We start from the raw sequence: 20,000 nt of genomic DNA, 5'->3' as shown, positions 1-20,000 counted from the left end.
TGATAATCATAATAATAATAATAATAATAATCATGATGATGATAATAATAATAATAATAATAATAATAATAATAATAATAATAATAATAATAATAATAATAATAATAATAATAATTAGGGATGAACTAATACAAATCATAAAACAATATCTTATAACAACAACATACGATCTAAAGGGTAAACTGAAAACATATAATTTTCAAAGAGTTGACCAAGAAACAGCAGTAGAAATAATAGGAAGACAAAGTATGAAATGACAACCAATGTCCATCTGTGGCTAATTTCCTCCATCTGATATCGTGTCTGGTTTGTTATAATAATAATTGGATAAACTAATAAAATCTTAAAGCAATATCTTAGACTTACATTTTAAATTGAGATCTTATAAAGCGCAATATACAATAAACATGAAACATGCTCAAAGCGCTTTACAAGGGGTCCATGGCCAACAATAACACTTAACATGTAGGACGAGACATAACGCCTGTTAGGCGATATTACAATTTTTTCGGACAGAGACAACACTGTTAACGTTCCCATGTACTCATTTTACACTTGAGTACGATGAGAGAATGTGAGTAATGAGCCTTTTCCTAGGACTCAAAACTGTGCGCCTAGCAAGGCTCGAACCCAGGACCTTCCTATCCGAAAGCGAGTGTCATACTACAAGATCGCATAGCCGCATCATACATGGCAGACCTCAGTGCATGCAATGCTTTACCAACTCGCTTCATCTCGTATCGAGACGGAATGCAAATTTAATCTCATTCCATTAACGGATACTATAACAAATACGTCTATTCACCGACCCCATGTTTATGTTATATACAACACCAGACCCAGACGTCTATATCCAGTTAAACTGTCGTACTCTAGAAAAACACGTATTTACAAAATTGGCCAGAAAACTCGTCCTTCAAATATCGATCGATTTAAATGAACTCTCATCTCGGGAAAAACTTTCAAACATGGAACCTCTAGTAACTCTCTCCTTACCGGCCATTTTCCGGATTGTCTCCAAAACTTCACGCGCAATCTATACACAAATATTTTTTTTTTCACTCAAACACAAAAGTTGTTAGTTCTTGCTATACATATATATTTTTGCTAACCGAGCTCTTCAACACAGTGTTAATATACTTAACTATAGCAAACATTTCTCTTCAAATATAATGATGTACAAAAGAAATTAGAATGAGAAAAATGTTGGCTGTATCGTAACGAATGGGTGGTAAGGAGAGGGATAAAGTCCCAAGTTTGAGAGCTTTTGCCATGATAAGAGTCATTCAAATCGATCGATATTTGAAGGACGAGTTTTCTGGCCAAATTTCTTAATACGTGAGTTTCCAGAATGCATATATTAACTGGTTAGGCATTATAATTAATTAATTATAATATCTTGTAAATAAATACCGGTTCACATCCCGTTATATCCCGGTAACTAGTTGACAGTTTAATTCCACATCGTGAGTACAAGCACTCAATAAATACGTTACGAAAGAGCGGACACAGCAGGAATGGGTAGATATTTGCATAATACTTTGTGCACCAGTAAAAGTAGTGCAAAAGTAGTGTACACGTAGATGTAGTGCCAATGTGTGTTCGTAGATGTAGTGTAACTATGTGTAGTATTATTTTTATTATTTTATTGTTATCATCATTATCATCATTACCATCATCATCATCATCATCACCACCATCATCATCATTATCATCATTACCATCATCATCATCATCATCATCATCATCATCATTGTCATCATCATCATCATTATTACAACTAGAATATGACTTGATCTTGAAAACCTCTTAAAGGGTCTCTTTATAACAAATCATCTTCAAGTGTGTCCTACTTGACTCATTATTGCTTTGACTCTTCACAATCCACTTCAGGTCTTGTACTCTTTCTTACTCTCTGGTCCTCAAACCGCTTCTTCTTCTTCTTCTTCTTCTTCTTCTTCTTCTTCTTCTTCTTCTTCTTCTTCTTCTTCTTCTTCTTCTTCTTCTTCTTCTTCTTCTTCTTCTTCTCCTTCTTCTTCTTCTTCTTCTTCTTCTTCTTCTTCTTCTTCTTCTTCTTCTTCTTCTTCTTCTTCTTCTTCTTCTTCTTCTTCTTCTTCTTCTTCTTCTTCTTCTTCTTCTTCTTCTTCTTCTTCTTCTTCTTCTTCTTCTTCTCCTTCTTTCCTTTCCTCCCTGTCCACCAAGCTAACAGTGATTGGGTAGCTAGGTCTATTTAGATATGACGGAAAGTACTTTGCGATAGACTAGCGTCCTGCTCAAAGGATAGCAAGCAATTGTTGTTATCTATTTCACTCCAAAGAAACTCGGATAAACTCCGTCTCCATATGCCAAATGGCTCTGAATCATCATATCAAAGAGTTATAAAAAATATATGATTATTTTAATACTATTTTTCCTTTTCGTCATGATGTTCATCCCGATATAAAATCCGATAAAGCCGGTGGGTTACAAAATACAAACGTATTATTTTACAACTCTCTGAAAAACAATCATGTATTTAAAATTTTGGCTAAAACACTCGTAATAATAAAGACGCAAAATATTGTCCATTACAATAATGTTAAACTAGGCCCATAATTGTGATCGGGTGTCAGGCATGGATATATGTACACGTCGCCCTCATATAGTCAAAATCTCTCAAACATAGAAACTTTGAGAGATTTTCAGATTTGATATTTTTTGATACGATTATGGTAATAAAGATCTATCGATATTTAACTGTCGATTACTTTCTGGCCAAACTTGTAATTATCTCGAGGCGAGGAGAGAGAGAGAGAGAGAGAGAGAGAGAGAGAGAGAGAGAGAGAGTGTGTGTGTGTGTGTGTGTGAGAGAGAGAGAGAGAGAGAGTGAGAGAGAGATAGAGAGAGAAACAGAGAGAGAGAGAAAGAGAGAGAGAGAGACAGAGAGAGAGACAGAGAGAGAGTGGAGAGAGAGAGTGTGTGTGTGTGTGTGAGAGAGAGAGGCAGAGAGAGAGAGAGAGAGAGAGAGAGAGAGAGAGAGAGAGAGTACTAAGGCATTATCAAACTATAGTGATTAGGCCATTATGTCATGGTTTTCCGTATAAATTAATTCAGAAAAAATACTGGGTAGTTAAAATCAAATTAGGATTATACGGTATATATCTAGAGGAAATCAAATGAAGGCAAACACAGATTTATAATACAAGAATTATACTGATGATACGAGTAGATACGATTCGAACCACATATCCAACTTATACATATAGAACGGAATGGAATGGAAAGAAACCGCTACATGTAAGAGTCAATAAAACAGCTGGAATCATACATCTAGTACTACTACTACTACTACTACTACTACTACTACTACTACTACTACTACTACTACTACTACTACTACTACTACTACTACTACTACTACTACTACTACTACTACTACTACTACTACTACTACTACTACTACTAACTACTACTACTACTACTACTACACTACTACTACTACTACTACTACTACTACTACTATACTACTACTACTACTACTACTACTACTACTATACTACTATACTACTATACTACTACTACTTACTACTACTACTACTATACTACTACTATACTACTAACTACTACTATACTACTATACTACTCTATATACTACTATAACTACTACTACTACTATACTACTACTACTACTACTACTACTACTACTACTACTACTACTACTACTACTACTACTACTACTACTACTACTACTACTACTACTACTACTACTACTACTACTACTACTACTACTACTACTACTACTACTACTACTACTACTACTACTACCTACTACTACTACTACTACTACTACTACTACTACTACTACTACTACTACTACTACTACTACTACTACTATACACTACTACTACTATACTACTACTACTACTACTACTACTACACTACACTACTACTACTACTATACTACTATACTACTACTACTACTACTACTACTATACTACTACTACTACTACTAACTACTACTTACTACTACTACTACTACTACGACTACGTATAGAGAAAAGACAAGGTTTATATGACGTGAAAGAGAGATAAAGATAGATAGATTGATAGATATACAGGAAGATGGATAGATAGATAGTTAAATGGATAGATAGATGGATAAATAGAAGGAAAAATAGATATATAAATAGATAGATAGATAGATGGATGGATGAGTGGATACATAGATAGATAGATAGATGGATAAATAGATAGAGAGATAAATAAATAGATAGATAGATTGATAGATAGACACAGAGAGGGGGTTGGTGGTGAGAGAAATATAGAAAGAAAGAGCATACGAGTTTATTTCTGAACGATCTGCTGTGAAAATTTAAATAATTCTAAATTGCATTGAAATTATCTCTCGTTGTAATGAGAAAAACACATTTTTAAAACCATTTTGCTAAAAACTTTCAAACCTCGGATTTTAATGATGTGTCAGGTCTGGGAGTTTGAACAAGATGAGGGTCATTTCAATACAAAGGACGAGTTTTTTGGCTAAAATTTTATAAACGTGTTTTTTTGTTTTAATTTCAGATTGATCAGTATAGTAAACCCGTGGAAATAACGATGTGAATTTAATGATTAATAGAGAAGAAAAAAGATGTTCTTCGGAGCCAAGAGGCTCATGGAGCCGGAGTTTATCCCAGTTTCTATGACGTGAAACGGACAGAAGGGATAGTTTGCTACTTTTCTGATATAGGACACTAGTCTACGACAAAGTACTTTCCGCCAAATGTAACAGGCCCAGCTACCCATTAACTCTCTCCTTACCGATCTTTTTTACTATTTTCCCAAAATGGCAGGCTTACCCAGCAGAAAAATTGCTTTTATAAACTCAAACAATCTCTCGACAAAGCAACTTTATATTCTTATTATTCTAACAAAGATCATTCTGTAGGTGCGAAGGAGAGGGTAACTGCTTGTTGGACAGGGCGGTTGGGAATGGTTCAGGAATAAATCTCAACTTCACTCGGGACCGATCCATGTCCATATTGCGTGTGGAGCTAGTACTATACCAACTGAGCTATCTGCCGAACTCCTCCCTGTTATGTTATGATAGATAAAGACGACGAACAAACGCCCAAACGAAGCAGGCAGCTGACCAACACCTGACCTCTGACCTCTGCTGCTAATCATCAAAGCCTTAACGATGACGGTTCGTGGATGTAACGAGCCGTGGCATATTTCTATTCCAGATGTGATCGGGCTCCGTTGATGTGTGGAGAATAAATGGATTTTCCAGAAGAAAGAATAGTGTTCAACAGTCGTGACGTCACTTCCCTCGCATAGTAACTTAGTAACTGGTTCTAAACTATCGGAAAAATGGCGGACGCCCTTATGGAATTATAATAATAATACTGCACACTTATATCACGCCAACATCTCATGTAATATGAGCTGTAGGCGCTTTACAAAAATAAAATATATATAAATATAAAATACTTCTCCGACGAGCATCAAATTGTATCCAGAGGAGAAAAACATTATAAATCTGATCATGTTTTTATTTTTATACATTTTTATCACATGGCATGTAAAAAAGTGCTCGCCAGCATGAAGAATAAAAAGTACCGATTCTCTTTGTTTAGAACCAAGTTGCTGGTTGCTGGGCGTTACGTGACATCAGACAATTGAATCCTATTCTTGATGATGATGAATCTAAGACCAGAAGCGCAACACACACATTTTCCCATAAGCCAGTTAACTGCTGTATCTGAAAAAAAAACAAACATGTATTTAAAAATTTGACCAGAAAACTCGTCCTTCAAATATCGAATGATTTAAATTATCTTCATCTTGACAGAAATTTTTTTTCTCAAACATGGGACTTCGTTATTTCTCATTTCAAAGACAATTAAAGGTTTCAAAATTAATTTAAGCCTTTACTAATGTTATATTAATCATTCATGGAATAAACAAAAAAGAATATAAGTGAGAATTACTAATAAACATGGATGGTGAAAAAACAATAACAAAGACCTTAGTGACGTCAACATCGTTCTATCTATATTTAACGAAGACAACGACCATCCAAGCTACTTGATCGTTACTCCACCTTCTTTTCACTCCGCCATTTTGTTTGATTTACATTTCTCCGTGTTTTGAAACAATTAGAGAGTAAAATATTTTGATAAAATTTTATCACTGGCACTTTCGTCAAAATTCATCGGTAATTTTGACACCGTTTTGACATTCAATATTTGTGTATTTATATAACGACAGGTGGAATCAACAATAACACGCGCAATTGGAAAACTTAAACTGATGTAGAATGATAATAATAATAATAATAATAATAATAATAATAATAATAATAATAATAATAATAATAATAATAATAATAATAATAATAATAATAATAACAATAATAATAACAATAATGATAATAATAATAATAATAATAATAATAATAATAATAATAATAATAATAATAATAATAATAATAATAATAATAATAATAATAATAATAATAATAATAATAATAATAATAACAATGATAATAATAATAATAATAATAATAATAATAATGCGTAATTTATAAAGCACCCTTTTCCACAAAAATTGCTTGGAAGCGCTTATACAAAGCTCGTATATATATATATATATATATATATATATATATATATATATATACATATATATATATATATATATATATATATATATATATATATATGTGTGTGTGTGTGTGTGTGTGTGTGTGTATGTATAATCAATAGAATCACTCACAGAATACTGAAAGTAAGTACTCTGTCTTCAAAGAGGCTTTAAATGGAGGACAGGGAATTGCCGCGGTTTCTGGTGTACAATAACAAACGTGTACTTATTTGCAGGTCGCATAACCCAAAATGGTGGGGCTCAATGTTGTAATGGAAGTACTCTCAAACCAACGCAAATTTTCCATTATAACAATCTTATCAGACCTTACAATATATACACCTTGCCAATAAAATTTGAAAGTGTTTTGTTTCTCTTGTGTTCATGACTATTTCATGTGGATGTCATTTCAGGTGTGAGGGGACAGGGGTGTCATCAAAATGGACAAAGTGTACCTTGCCTACCGCGAGTCTCTCCTGAACGCTGCCCCCCGCATGATGGAGGAACTGGGTATGGAGACAGGGGAGGACTTCCTCGGGATGGGCTGTTACAGGAAGGAGGTCGACCTCACCAATGAGGAAAAACAGTATCTTCTGGGGGTAAGTTGGTGCACATTGATAAAAAAGGAAATATTTTTAAAATGAGCTCTTATACAGGGTCAATATCCACTAAACGCGCTCAAAAATGCTTTAAAAGGAGTCCCTGGCCAACACTAACACTTAGCATGTAGGAAGGGACATGACGCCTGTTGGGCGATATTACAATGCTTTTCGGACAGAGACATCGCTGTTAATGACCAGGTACTCATTTTTACCCGAGGACGGTAAGAGAATGTGAGTAAAGAGGCTTTTCCAAGGACTCAACTATGCGCCAGGGGGGCGGGGGGGGGGGGGGGGGCTCGACCCCAGGACTTTCCGACCAGAAATCGAGTGTCATACCACTAGACTACATAGCCGCACATTAATAAACAATAATATACGATTCTTAAACTTTTGCTTTTTGGAATTCCGGATGTGTTCCCAACCACTCACTGCACGAGCTTGCGAGTACACGTTGGGAATAAAGTTCGAAGTCCAAAACGGCAAGAGTGTAAAAAATAATTTATTCTACCCCTCAGTCGATTACTATTGTCTCATCTGTCAATAAAAGACAGCTTCAAAAACATGGAAATGATACTTCTTTTGAAAGAATCTGATTTTTACTGAAACTTCACGATTTTGAATCTGACCTCACAAAATACTATTATAAACATGATATCATTACGTGTTACTATTTAGGGAGAGTTGTGGGAAAACATAATTATTACGATATTTTAGAAAAAAAAAGAACAAACTGAGTTAAGAGGAGTCTTTCTGATTCAAACGTTCATTTAACTACATAAAATAACGTTATAGAGAATAAACTATGACATTGATAAAGAGCAATTTCTACTAAACGTAATCTTTACTCACATTCTCTCACCGTACTATGGTCTAAAAGGAATGCCTGGCCGTTAACAGCTTTGTGCTGTTGGGAAAAAAATGTAATATCGCCTAGCAGGCGTCATGTCTCGTTCTACATATTACGTGTTCCTGTTGGTCAGGGACCCTTTGTAAAGCATTTAAACACATTTAGTTTAGTGGATATTGAGTTATATAAAGAGCTCAAGTGTTTTTTATTGTTTCATTTCAAATATCTTACTTGTCGACAAGATGTGTTATATTCATTTCTACCTTTGCCTGGAGTTTAAATTATGTATTAATATTTGTATTGTTTTTGTTACCGACTGAAGAAGGTTTTCTGAGGCCGAAACGTTTCGTATTTGGTATTTTGTTCTTTTTCGGAGCTGTTATATTTAGTTTTGTAAATTTAAAAAAAGGACTCAATAGGTACATCTCTTGCCTACTATTGCCTAATTTTGTCAAGTTTGTCGTGAAGTCCCAGGTTTAAGAGTTTTTTTTTCCCTCCAAGATGATTGTCGTTTGTTACGAGTTCCCTGGCCAAATTGTTAAATACGTGTTTTCCCAGGGCAAGGCATTTACTGCCTAATGATGAAATTAGAGTTAAATGAACTTGAATAATCAAATTACTGAAGGGTCATGAGACTGCAATGAGTGGAAGCTTATTTCTGGGCCATTACAATCCAGCTATTTCTATCTATGTCTCGTCCTTATTGATTATTCTGATGTGCTGTCGTGTTTGTTGTGTGTAAATAATTTGAACAAATTAAGATACAATAAATAACATTCTCCTTATTCATCCCATAGGGGAAATTTGTCTCTAGGGTCAATTCCAAGGGAAGACTGGAATAACCCAGGCAGCCGCAGTGCAGCGCAGTAAATTGATCTAGGGCGAGGTGACTTGCCAAAGGTTACACAGCGCAGCGGCCGTTGATCGAACTCGGTACATTTCGGGTACGAAGCAAAGATCGTACTGCTGGGCCACGCTACCCCTTGAAGCAAACAATCTCATATTGTATAGTAGATGATATTAAGATTATCGTTTATAGGAACACTTAATCGATGAAACGACTTGGTTAAAAATTCTTTAAAAACTTGAGCTATCATATAGAGCAATATCCACTAAATGTGCTCATATCACTTTACACGGGACCCCCGGACAACAGCAACATTTAACATGTAGGATGGGACATGACGCCTGTTAGGCGATATATATATATATATATATATATATATATATATATATATATAATATTATAGTATATATATATATATATATATATATATATATATATATATATTACATTTTTTACGGACAGAGACAACATGGTTAACGGACAGGTAATCATTTTACATCACAGTACGGTAACAGAATGTGAGTAAACAGCCTTCTCAAAGGACTCAACTATGCTCCGAGCAAAGCTCGAACCCAGGACCTTCCGATCCGAAAGACCACATACCCGCACAAATTGCGCTATATAAATGTTCAAGTTTAAGTTTTAGTTCCTTATAATCTATTTCTGACATTCACATTACTGAACTGTTGTAACAAGATCTCTAGACTAGATACTACACTTGTCCACGAAGAGAGTAAATCGGTTTTAGGTAATAATTTAACTTAGGTACAAGATTTTCTTTGACTTTCACTTCCATGACAAGCGAGTCACAGACAATACAAAGGGAGATAACACAAACAATAATTGAGTGCTTTGATGTTATACACGATTATTCACCGTGTGTAAGATAATATTTATAATGAAGAACCCAGTACTAAAAGTACTTAAGTCACATGAAGTCAGTTTTGAAGAAAAAAATGGAGGTTAATGTTTTGGATTAGGCAAAATAGAGTATATTAAAAATTAAAATTGTAGTATTGAGATATGGGGACTTAGATTGTGTTTATCATGAATGAAATTGGTGAGTGAATTGAAGTGATGATGCTTTAAGTTTATCACTGATTAGTTAAAAGTCATGGGAATGTGACTTACGGGGCAGCGTGGCTCAACGGTACGGTCTTTGCTTCGTACCCTAAAGGTACCGAGTTCGAGTTCACCCGCCACTGCGCTGTGTGGCCTTGAGTTAGTCACCTCGCTCGAGCTCAATTTGCGGCGCTGCACTGTGGCTGACGCCTGGGTTATTCCAGTCTTCCCTTGGAATAGACTCTAGAGACAAATTTCCCCTTGGGGATGAATAAAGGGAATTTTATAATTTTATTGTATGTGCTTTTGTACTGGGGTTTAATATATCAAAATTAAACATTAAAAGCGCCGTGCGTCTAAAGACAACTTTTAACAAATTGAGCGTTTATTTAAACGTGCTCAAAGCGCTTTACAATTTACAATAGGTCCCACACTTAACATGTAGGACGAGACATGATACCTGTTAGGCGATATTACAATTATTTTCGGAGAAAGACAACGTTTTAACAGCCAGGTACTCATTTTACACCTAAGTAAGGTGAGAAGATGTGAGTGAAGAGACTTTTCCAAGGACTTATCAATACGCGGAGCAAACGAGGCTCGAACCCAGAACCTTCTAATCCGAAATCGAGTGTCATACCACAAGACCACATAACCCCGGGGGAACATAGAATTACATTTTTTAAAAACAATTGCACGATTTTCATCAAATATCGAATGGATTATTTATTTAAAAGATATCCGCTCTTACAGAATATTCCGATTAAAATAATCTGGTACTGACACTAAGAACATCGATTTGCTTCTATTTTTAGATGAAGTTTCTATTTTTAGACTTACCTCTCGAAATCTAATTACCATTAGTTATCTCAATCCCAAGTCTGATAACTCAAATCCTTATGGGCTCATTGTTATAATGGAAATCTAAAAATAATGACGACATTTTAAAGAACTGAAAACGTCACTTCATGTGTTTTGTAAGTTAAAGAGGAGTATTAGTTTCTACGTTGCCTTATGAAAGAATAACTGGATTGCATTAAAAAACTCAGATTATATTTGGACATTCAAAATTAATTGTCCAATAAATTAAAAGACAGTGTTAATTCATTTTCTATCTGGACAAGCAGAGTCTGAAAGTCAACTCCAGATTTGTTAACTATTTGGGGTTTTTTTCCCCCTGATATGTCAGGCACTTTGTTTATTTAACCCTCTCTTTACCAACCGTAGGACCATCATCACATTCGTTACGATTCAACCAACAATTTTCTCATTCTGATTTCTTTTGTACATCACAAAATTTAAAGAAATTCTTTGATTACAGCTATAAATATAAATACTAAAAACTGTGTTGTAGAGTTCATTTTGCTGAACAACATTCTGTATAGAATACACTTGTTACTTTTTTTGTTTGATTAGGAAAAGTCTATTTTTGTGTTGGATGGGTGTGAAATTTTGGGGCAAATTGGATGGTAAGGAGAGAGTAAACCTAAGGTACAAAAAGACATCTATAAACCCGCCTTCATTCTGCTAGTTTACTTTTTTACAATATATTTTAAATTTATTTTTAGATTTCATTTTTCAATCTATTTAAATATTTTTTTTTTATTTTAAGAAAAAAATTACATGATGATAATTTAATGCTTGTAACTTCATACTCAAAATTCAAACCACGGGAAAGGAGCAATCTATAGATAGTATGCGCTTGGCTAAGAAACTCACAACATTGCCATCCGGAAGTATAACGGACCAACACACAAAACTGTGTGTAACCATGAACGTTTATAGTCAGGTTAATACAGTTCAGTGAGCATTACTTATAAACGCGGATGGCAAAAATCAATAACAAAGACCTGAGTGACGTCATCTCCGAACTATCTATACATTTCGATTTTATTAAGTCATTGTTAAGACATTTAGTAATATCCCTATTGATATCCTTTCGCTCCATTATTCTATTACCGCCCCTACATTCCTTAGACAAATAACTACATTATCATCATTCATACCCAATACATTACCATAACACTCACGTTTAATTACACCAACATAACTCACCCTTGGGGATTCCTGTGTCCCATTTTCCAACAAATGCCGCCAACAATCACGCGAACTGTAGCACACACACACACACACACACACACACAACACACGACACACACACACACACACAGGTCTCTTGGGGCTATTTATAAGGCCGTACCTGGACCCATTATTTGCCGAGTATTTATGGACCAACCGACATCCAAAATCCGCAATGACGTAGTATATATCATTCTATGTGTGGCCACGTCGTTGTCTCTGCGGAAATGTGACCCTTCGCCTCAAAACGGTATTAACCCTCTCATTACCAGCCATTTCCAGGATTTTCCCCAAAAATTCACCCCAACTAACACAAAATATATTTTTTATCACTCAAACACAATAGCAGTAAGTTCTTGCGATACATAATGTCATTATCAAAACAGTCTCTACAACCCACTGTTCATTTTCTTTTAAATTGTATGATGGACAAAAGAAATTTGAATAAGAAAAACGTTGGTTGTATCGTAACGAATGTGACGATTTTCCTATAGTTGGTAAGGAGAGGGTTAAGACGGGTTGGTTAAGATGTTGAAATTTGAATTTAAAGCCAGACATATCAGACTTGTGTTGAGTTTTAAACGATTTATTAAAGGAAATAGATACGGTATTTTAGGGTGTTAATGCCAACATTTAATATTTAGACCAGTTTAACATTAAATTCGGCTTTTAAGCATATTGTTCGTTCCGACATACATGCTTACATTTTTAACACGATAGGTCACAAATGTGTTTTTACAGAAGGATGCTGAGGATAAGCTGGAGTGAAAGAAGAACAAATAACAGCATTTTGGAAGAACTGGAAGTCATGCCGGAACTACTAAAATTAAATGTCATCAAAAGGAGAAAACTCCTTTTTTGGGGTCACATATGCCGAAACCCATGCACTCTAATGAAACATGTGGTACAGGGGAAAATGGAGGACAGACGAATAAAAGGAAGACTTAGGCTTAGTTATATAAAATATTCTAGAATGGACAAAGATGAATGGAAGAGAGTTTTTAATTCAGAAAAGTGAGTGGAGCAGGCACTTATGATGGTAACAACAAGATATGAAGTGAGTAGAAAAGTGCCAGAAGACAATAGAGAATAAATACTGTAGAGCCACGCTCTCACCGGCCAGTCGAAGTTGTCGTACCAATAAGGTCGCAGGTTCAAACCCCATCACCGCCGCGAAAATATTTTATTCTCTATTGTCTTCTAGCACTTTCCTACTCAATTCATCTCTTATGGAAGAGAGTTGTACGATAACGTCAATAGGACGATAGGAATGGGTAGATATTTGTCATTGCAGATTGCTGGCAGCCAACGTCAATGAGGACGACGCTGGATAGTAAGTAAGTAAGTATGTAAGTATGTTGTCTTGTGGTATGACACTCGCCTTCGGACCAGAAGGTCCAGGGTTCGAATCCCGCTCTGAACGACGCATAGTTGAGTCCGTGGAAAAGGCTCTATACACACGTTTTCTAATCGTACTCGGGTGTAGAATGAGAAGATGGCCGTCAACAACGGTGTGTTTAGAGTTTAGCTGGAAAAAAAATGTAATATCGCCTAACAAGCGTCATGTTTTGTCCTATTTGTTAAATGTAGCTGTTAGCTATGGACCCGTGTAAAGCTCTTTGAGCACGCTTATTCAATGTTGCGCTATAAAAATGCTCTATTTTTTTCTTTTTAAATTGACATATTGTGTCACAATCATCGAAAACTAGGGATCAAAGAGTTTCCTATCACAATTCTATTATTATCCACAGTTAAACGCGTTCCTTGCCGATATTTTTTCGAGAAACAAATTCAATGTTTAACCTCAAAGCAATAAATACATATTATATCTAATTCTAATTTGTGACCCTCCGTCTCAAAACGGTATTATGTCGGGATGAACCAGACGCTAAAAAGTCAAATTCCAGCTTAACTGGTCAAACATTTGAATTGTTGCTATTTAGCATTCTAAAATATGATATTCATTCTCCTCTATAAAGTATAGACACTCTACGTCAGACTAATATCTTTGGCTACAAATTCCATTTTCAGCATCTTAAACTTCCCGACTTAATACCGTTTTGAGGCGAGGGGTCACATTTTGTTCAGCAAAATAAGCTTTTACATTACAATATCAAGTTTTTATAGATATGAAAAATATTTTTTTTCTTATACAGGTTGAGTTTTATTTTTTTACCACCCGATAAAGAATTAAAATAGCTTCAATTCTAGAAATGATAGAAACATCTAGTTTTTTGCATAGTTTGTCATCACTATTCAAGTTTTGCTTTTGTTTTTTACTTTGTGATGAAATTTCAGGAAGTTGCTATACGCCGTTACGATGCGGTCGCGCTTTTTATAAAAAGGGGAGAAATTTTACTCAAGCGATTTTTTGACACGAAGATTGGGAGAAATATATAAATGTGTCTGAATGTGAGAGCCTGTAAAAACTTTCCTGGCAGACAGAAGAGTCCCCGACTAACAACAACAAGTAACACGGAGAATGAGACATGACGCCTGTTAGGCGATATTACAATTATAATGTCTGACAGAAATAGCACTGTCAACGACGAGGCACTGATTATACACCTATATACGGTAAGAGAATACAAGTAAAAAGTCTTTTCCAATGACTCAACTATGCGCCGAGCGAGGTTTGAACCCAGTACCTTCAAATCCGAAATCCAGTGTGATACCACTAGACCACATAGCGGCACACAGTTTAGGACATCAGCATTTTGATTTCTAAAAAAAAAAATATTTTGTTTTAAAAAATGGTTTTCTTTTATTATTCAAACTAGATATGAAGATTTCTCGCTAAATGAGAAGAAAAAAATATTAATTTTGAATTTTGAGTCTAAAGGTCAAAGTGAAGCAGACAGGCCGTTAGGACAACAACCTTGCGTTTCAAAATATCACATTTCAAATAGTTTCTTCCACCTACTGATGTCAGCGGGGTTACCGATAGCTCAGTTGGTAGAGCACTCGCTTCACAAGCAAAGTGACAGACATCGATTTCGGGTGCAGTCGATTTTTTTTACCCCCCCCCCCCCTCCCCCTCTCCTGGTCCACCCAATAGTTTTTCGGTAGTTGGGTCTCATAGTTCTGTCGGAAAGTACTTTTCTATAGACTAGCGTCCTATCAAAAGGGTAGCAAGCAATTGTTATTGTTCCATTTCACGCTATAGAAACCGGAATAAACTCCGGCTCCATGGGCCTACTATTATGGCCTTGAATGACTACTTGTTTGTGATGTAAGCGTAGAAGATTATACCATGATATATGTCACCATCGTCTCAAAACGGTAATATGTTATGGTGAAACTGACCCCTATTGTTTTCCTTATTCTACACACGCTGGGCCTATTCCAAGGGATGACTGGAATAACCCAGGCGTCAGCCGCAGTGCAGCGCCGCAAATCGAGCTATGACGAGGTGACTTGCTCAAGGCCACACAGCGCAGCGGCTGGTTATCGAACTCTGTACCTTTCGGGTACGTAGCAAAGACCGTACCTCTGAGCCACTCCCCCCCCCCCCCCACCCCTCAAATATTTTCCCCTCTTCTACACACGCTGGACTGACCTACCTAATCTGGTGTATTCTTGCCCAGAGGAAATCCAGCTGTGTTGGTGATTGGGCCTTGATTTCCAGATATATGGACATCAAAGACGTTCTAGGAGGAAGTCATTGAGATGAAAGGACGAGACGCCTTTAATGTGTCCACGGCTGGGAAATAGAGATTCGTGCAAAATCATTCTGAACGGGAATAACACTAGGAGGTCGTTAAATTTATAGAGAAACAGACATACTCAAATACACACAATACATACAAAAATACTTGTGAATTTATATAGAGCAATATCCACTAAATGTGCTCAAAGCGCTTTACAGGGGTTCCCTAGCAATCAGCAACACTTAACAGCAGGAAAAGCACTACGAGTTAGTTAAACCGATAGAAAAAACATAAATACACACACGCACACACACACACACACACAATACCTGAGCATTTATGTAGTGCATTATCCACTAAACGTGCTCAAAGAGCTTTACAAGGGATCCAAAGCTAGCAGCAACACTAAAAAGTAGGACGAGAATGACGCCTAATTCGCGATAATACAGCTATATTTTTTCAGACAGCGACAAGATTATAAATGGCTAGGTACTCATTTTATACCTGAGTACGATGTGAGAATTTGAGTAAAAGAGCCATTTCCAAGAACTGAAAAACGCGTTGCTCAGAGCGTGATTCGAATCCTGGACCTTTCGGACCGAAAGCGAGTGTCATCCCACTAGTCCAAATCGCCACTACTTATTCCTAATAGCATTAGTGTATGCGTGTGTATTTGAGGGTCCAGATAGCTCAGTTGTTAGAGCACTCGCTTCACAAGCAAAGGGACCGAGAACGATCCCGGGTACGGTCGAAAAATTTTTTTCCGACCCCCCGTTCACCCTGCAGTGGTTGGGTAGCTTGGTCTGTTAGATCTTTACGATAGACTATCGTCCTATCCAAAGGGTAGCAACCAATTGCTATTGTCCATTTCACGCTATTGAAACCGGAATAAACTCCGGCTCTATACGCCAAATGGCTCTGAAGGACTACTTATGTGTGTGTGTGTGTGCGTGTGTGTGTTCGTTTGTGAGTGAGTGTTGCGTGTGTGTGTTTGTGAGTGTGTGTGTTTGTGTGTGTTTTCTATCAATGTTACGAACAAGTACTGTGTATATCTCGTTCAGAATGATATTCAAAGAATCTCTATTTCACAGCCACCCACTTTTCTCTACTCCTGTGGTACAGACCTTGATTCATCCTTGTACTCATTGACCTTGCAATAGTCATTTATACTGTTGGAAAACTCGTATCAATTGTGACCCTTCGCCTCCAAACGGTATTAAGTCGGGTTGGTTAAGATATTGAATATTGAATTCATAGCCAGACATATCAGACTTGTGTTGAGTTTGTATGTTTTATTGAGGAGAATGGATATCATATTTTAGAGTGCTAATGCCAACAATTTATATTTTTTACAAGTTTTACATCTAATTCGGCTTTGAGGCATATGGTTCATTCCGCCATAATACCGTTTTGAGATGATGGGTCACAATTGGTTAATATTTTTTACACCGACTTGCACATATTTGCAGGTCTGATAATCCAATTTCTTATGGGCTTATAGTTGTAACGGAAATCTCCAAAAAAAAAAGACACAGAATTTTGTTCATGACAACAATGTTAAACTAGGACCATAAATGTGTTCAGATGTCAGACCTGCATATATGTACACGTTGGCTTACACCACTCGTCCTTTAATTTGGTCACTAACAGGAAATCATTTACAACTGTGTGTGGGAACTTCTGTCATCCTTTACTCTTCACGGTGTCAATAACATGAGGAAAAAATGTGTGTGTGTGTGGGGGGGGGGGGGGGGGGTCGGAGTGGCGGAATGGTTAAGGCATTGCACTGCGATCGGTAAGGTCCTGGGTTCGAGCCCCGCTTCAGGCACTTTGTTGTTTTTTTTTCTTTGGGCAATATTATTAACGCCCAATTTGCTCACTTTTGACAACATGGGTGATTCCTGTTGACATCAGACATCCTGTTTGATGGATTGTCTACAAATATTCCTTCGTGGAATGCCTAGGCGACGGGATCGAATTAATGGTGTCGTTGTTAAAAGATGTAATTTTATTTATTTATGTTTTAGAAAATGTTCCAACGTTTCTTACTCAGAGAGCCATGCATCACTAAATTAAGTTTGAGCGTTTATATAGGGAAATATCCACTAAAACGTAATGATTTTAAGTAACAATAGGAAATAAATTTGAAGCTACAATTTAATCAACAAAACTAGATAATGTGTACATTTCTGGTTTTCCCTCTATCAACAAAACACGATGAATGAAATACTGAAGGATGTGAGTTTCATTCATCATGCTTTGATGAAAAGGGGCCAATTCGAAACGTCAACTTTATCTGTTTTTGTTGATGAAATCGAAGCTTCGAATTAAATCCGTTATTTATTGTCTCGAGCTTCTAGCTGCAACATTTTCATCCATGTTTTTAAAGCGCTTCACAAAAGCCCCCGCCCCCCCCCCCCCCCTCCGCCCCCATCAGAAATATTTAACACCTAAAGAATATTATCTCAGCCAGATATACATTTTAAACCTGAGTGCAATAATAAATAAATAAAGAAATAAATAGAACTTGTATATAGCCCAATATCCACTAAACGTGCTCAAAGCGCGTTACACGGGGTCCCTGTTCAACAGCAACATTTAACATGTAGGACGGGACATAACGCCTGTTAGGCGATATTGCAATGATTCGGACAGAGACAATGCTGTTAAGGGCCAGGTACTCATTTTACACCTGAGTACGGTGAGAGAATGTGAGGAAAGAGCCTTTTCCAAGAACTCAACTATGTGCCGAACGCGAGGCTCGAACCCAGGACCATCCGATCCGAAAGCGAGTGTCATACCACTAGACCACATAGCCGCAATGAGAGGTCGTGAGTAAAATGCCCTCTACAACGACTCAACGTTTCACCGTCCGAAGCTGGACTCGAACTAGGGTCCTATCAGTCGGATGGCTAGTGTGATCTCATACCACAATATCACGTTACTGTCCAATAACCCGATCACCTTCATTCCCAGAGACACGTCCTGGTTATTCGTACATCCGGGTAATCAAACCATTAATTATCATGGGCAAATTAGATAAAAGTCAACAGATTAACTTGTCTCCGGTTCGTTCATCTGACCGGATTATTGAAACATTCGGATATCATATTGAACTGGATAATAGAAACATGAATGTTTTATAAATAAACATTTCCCCGGTCAATGTTTGAAATAATTGGTTTATTATCAGTTTAAAAAAAAAAAAATCAAATACAGACGGGTAATATAACAGATTAATGGGATTCAATAGTCTGATGTCACGTCGCCCGCCCAGCAACGGCGGCCATCGTGGTTCTAAACAACGAATATCGGTACTTTTTATTCTTCGTGCCGGCTAGAACTTTTCATATGTCTTGTAATCAGAATGTGTAAAAGTCAAAACATGATCAGATTTATAATGTTTTTTTTTTCCTTTGGATACGATTTTATGCTCGTCGGAGAAATATTTCATAAGTTACCATGCGTCATTACGAGGGAAGTGACGTTACGACTGTTGAAGCGTATTGTTCTCCACTTCGTTCATTTGTCCGGGTTATTGAAACACCGGGATATCAATATGTACTGGATACTCGAAAGATGACTCACATGTATAACATCTCCCACGTTAAAGCTTTAGATGAATCGATTATTATTAATTTTTTATTACGAAAATCAAACACAGACGGGTAAGCACACCGGGAATTGACGTGGACAAATATAGCATGACAAATTAATGCGTCTCTAGTTCGTTCATTTGTCCGGTTTATTTAAACATCCCCCATATCAAGTAGGCAGTAGGCATCCTTCCGTCTCAAGAGACGATGGTTTGCGTCCTGTATGGCTTTGGTCTCATCAGTCCTGTTGAGAGCAGCGACGGATGTGATTCAGCAGACCAATCCTTGCATGGCAGTCTCTACCGCAGTTGTTGCACACATAGTTTGACTGTGTGTTTGGTGTTTAATATCAAATATGTTAGATAATTAAGGGTGACCTATATGTGTAATATCTCAGCAGTCAAAGTTCGAAATGAATCGTTCGTTTTCAGTGGGTTTTTTAAATGATTACATGAACCAAGGACAGACGGGTCATCAAGCCATTAATAATCATGGACAAATAGAACTGAACAAATTAATGCGTCTCCAGCTCATCTGATCGGTTTATTGAAAAACCCGGATATCAAATAGACCGGATACTCGAAAGATGACTGTTTTGGATAAAGATTTCCACTGTCAATGTTTGAAATAAATAGTTTACTATCAGTTTTTTTTTTTTTGTACTTACTTACTTACTTACTTAGTTACGTATCCGAA

At 36.5% G+C, this 20,000-nt stretch overlaps 1 protein-coding gene across 3 annotated transcripts in view; it reads left to right on the top strand.

The window, feature by feature from the left end:
• The window catches only part of LOC144970010 (short transient receptor potential channel 4-like), a 506,392-nt gene that overhangs the window by 409,834 nt on the left and 76,558 nt on the right, over positions 1-20,000 (top strand). For all 3 annotated transcript variants that reach the window (XM_078909160.1, XM_078909159.1, XM_078909158.1), the window contains exon 3: positions 7,035-7,220. In XM_078909160.1, the coding sequence (XP_078765286.1) occupies positions 7,062-7,220 (159 nt within the window). In that variant the 5' untranslated portion in view covers positions 7,035-7,061. The remainder of the gene's footprint in view (positions 1-7,034; positions 7,221-20,000) is intronic.

The sequence above is a fragment of the Berghia stephanieae genome, chromosome 4, assembly GCF_034508935.2.
Source record: "Berghia stephanieae isolate SIO BIC M18660-M18661 chromosome 4, UCSD_Bste_1.3, whole genome shotgun sequence".
NCBI lineage: Eukaryota > Metazoa > Mollusca > Gastropoda > Nudibranchia > Aeolidiidae > Berghia > Berghia stephanieae.
Note: the sequence above shows the minus strand (reverse complement) of the source record. Positions and strands in the feature narration are given on the sequence as shown.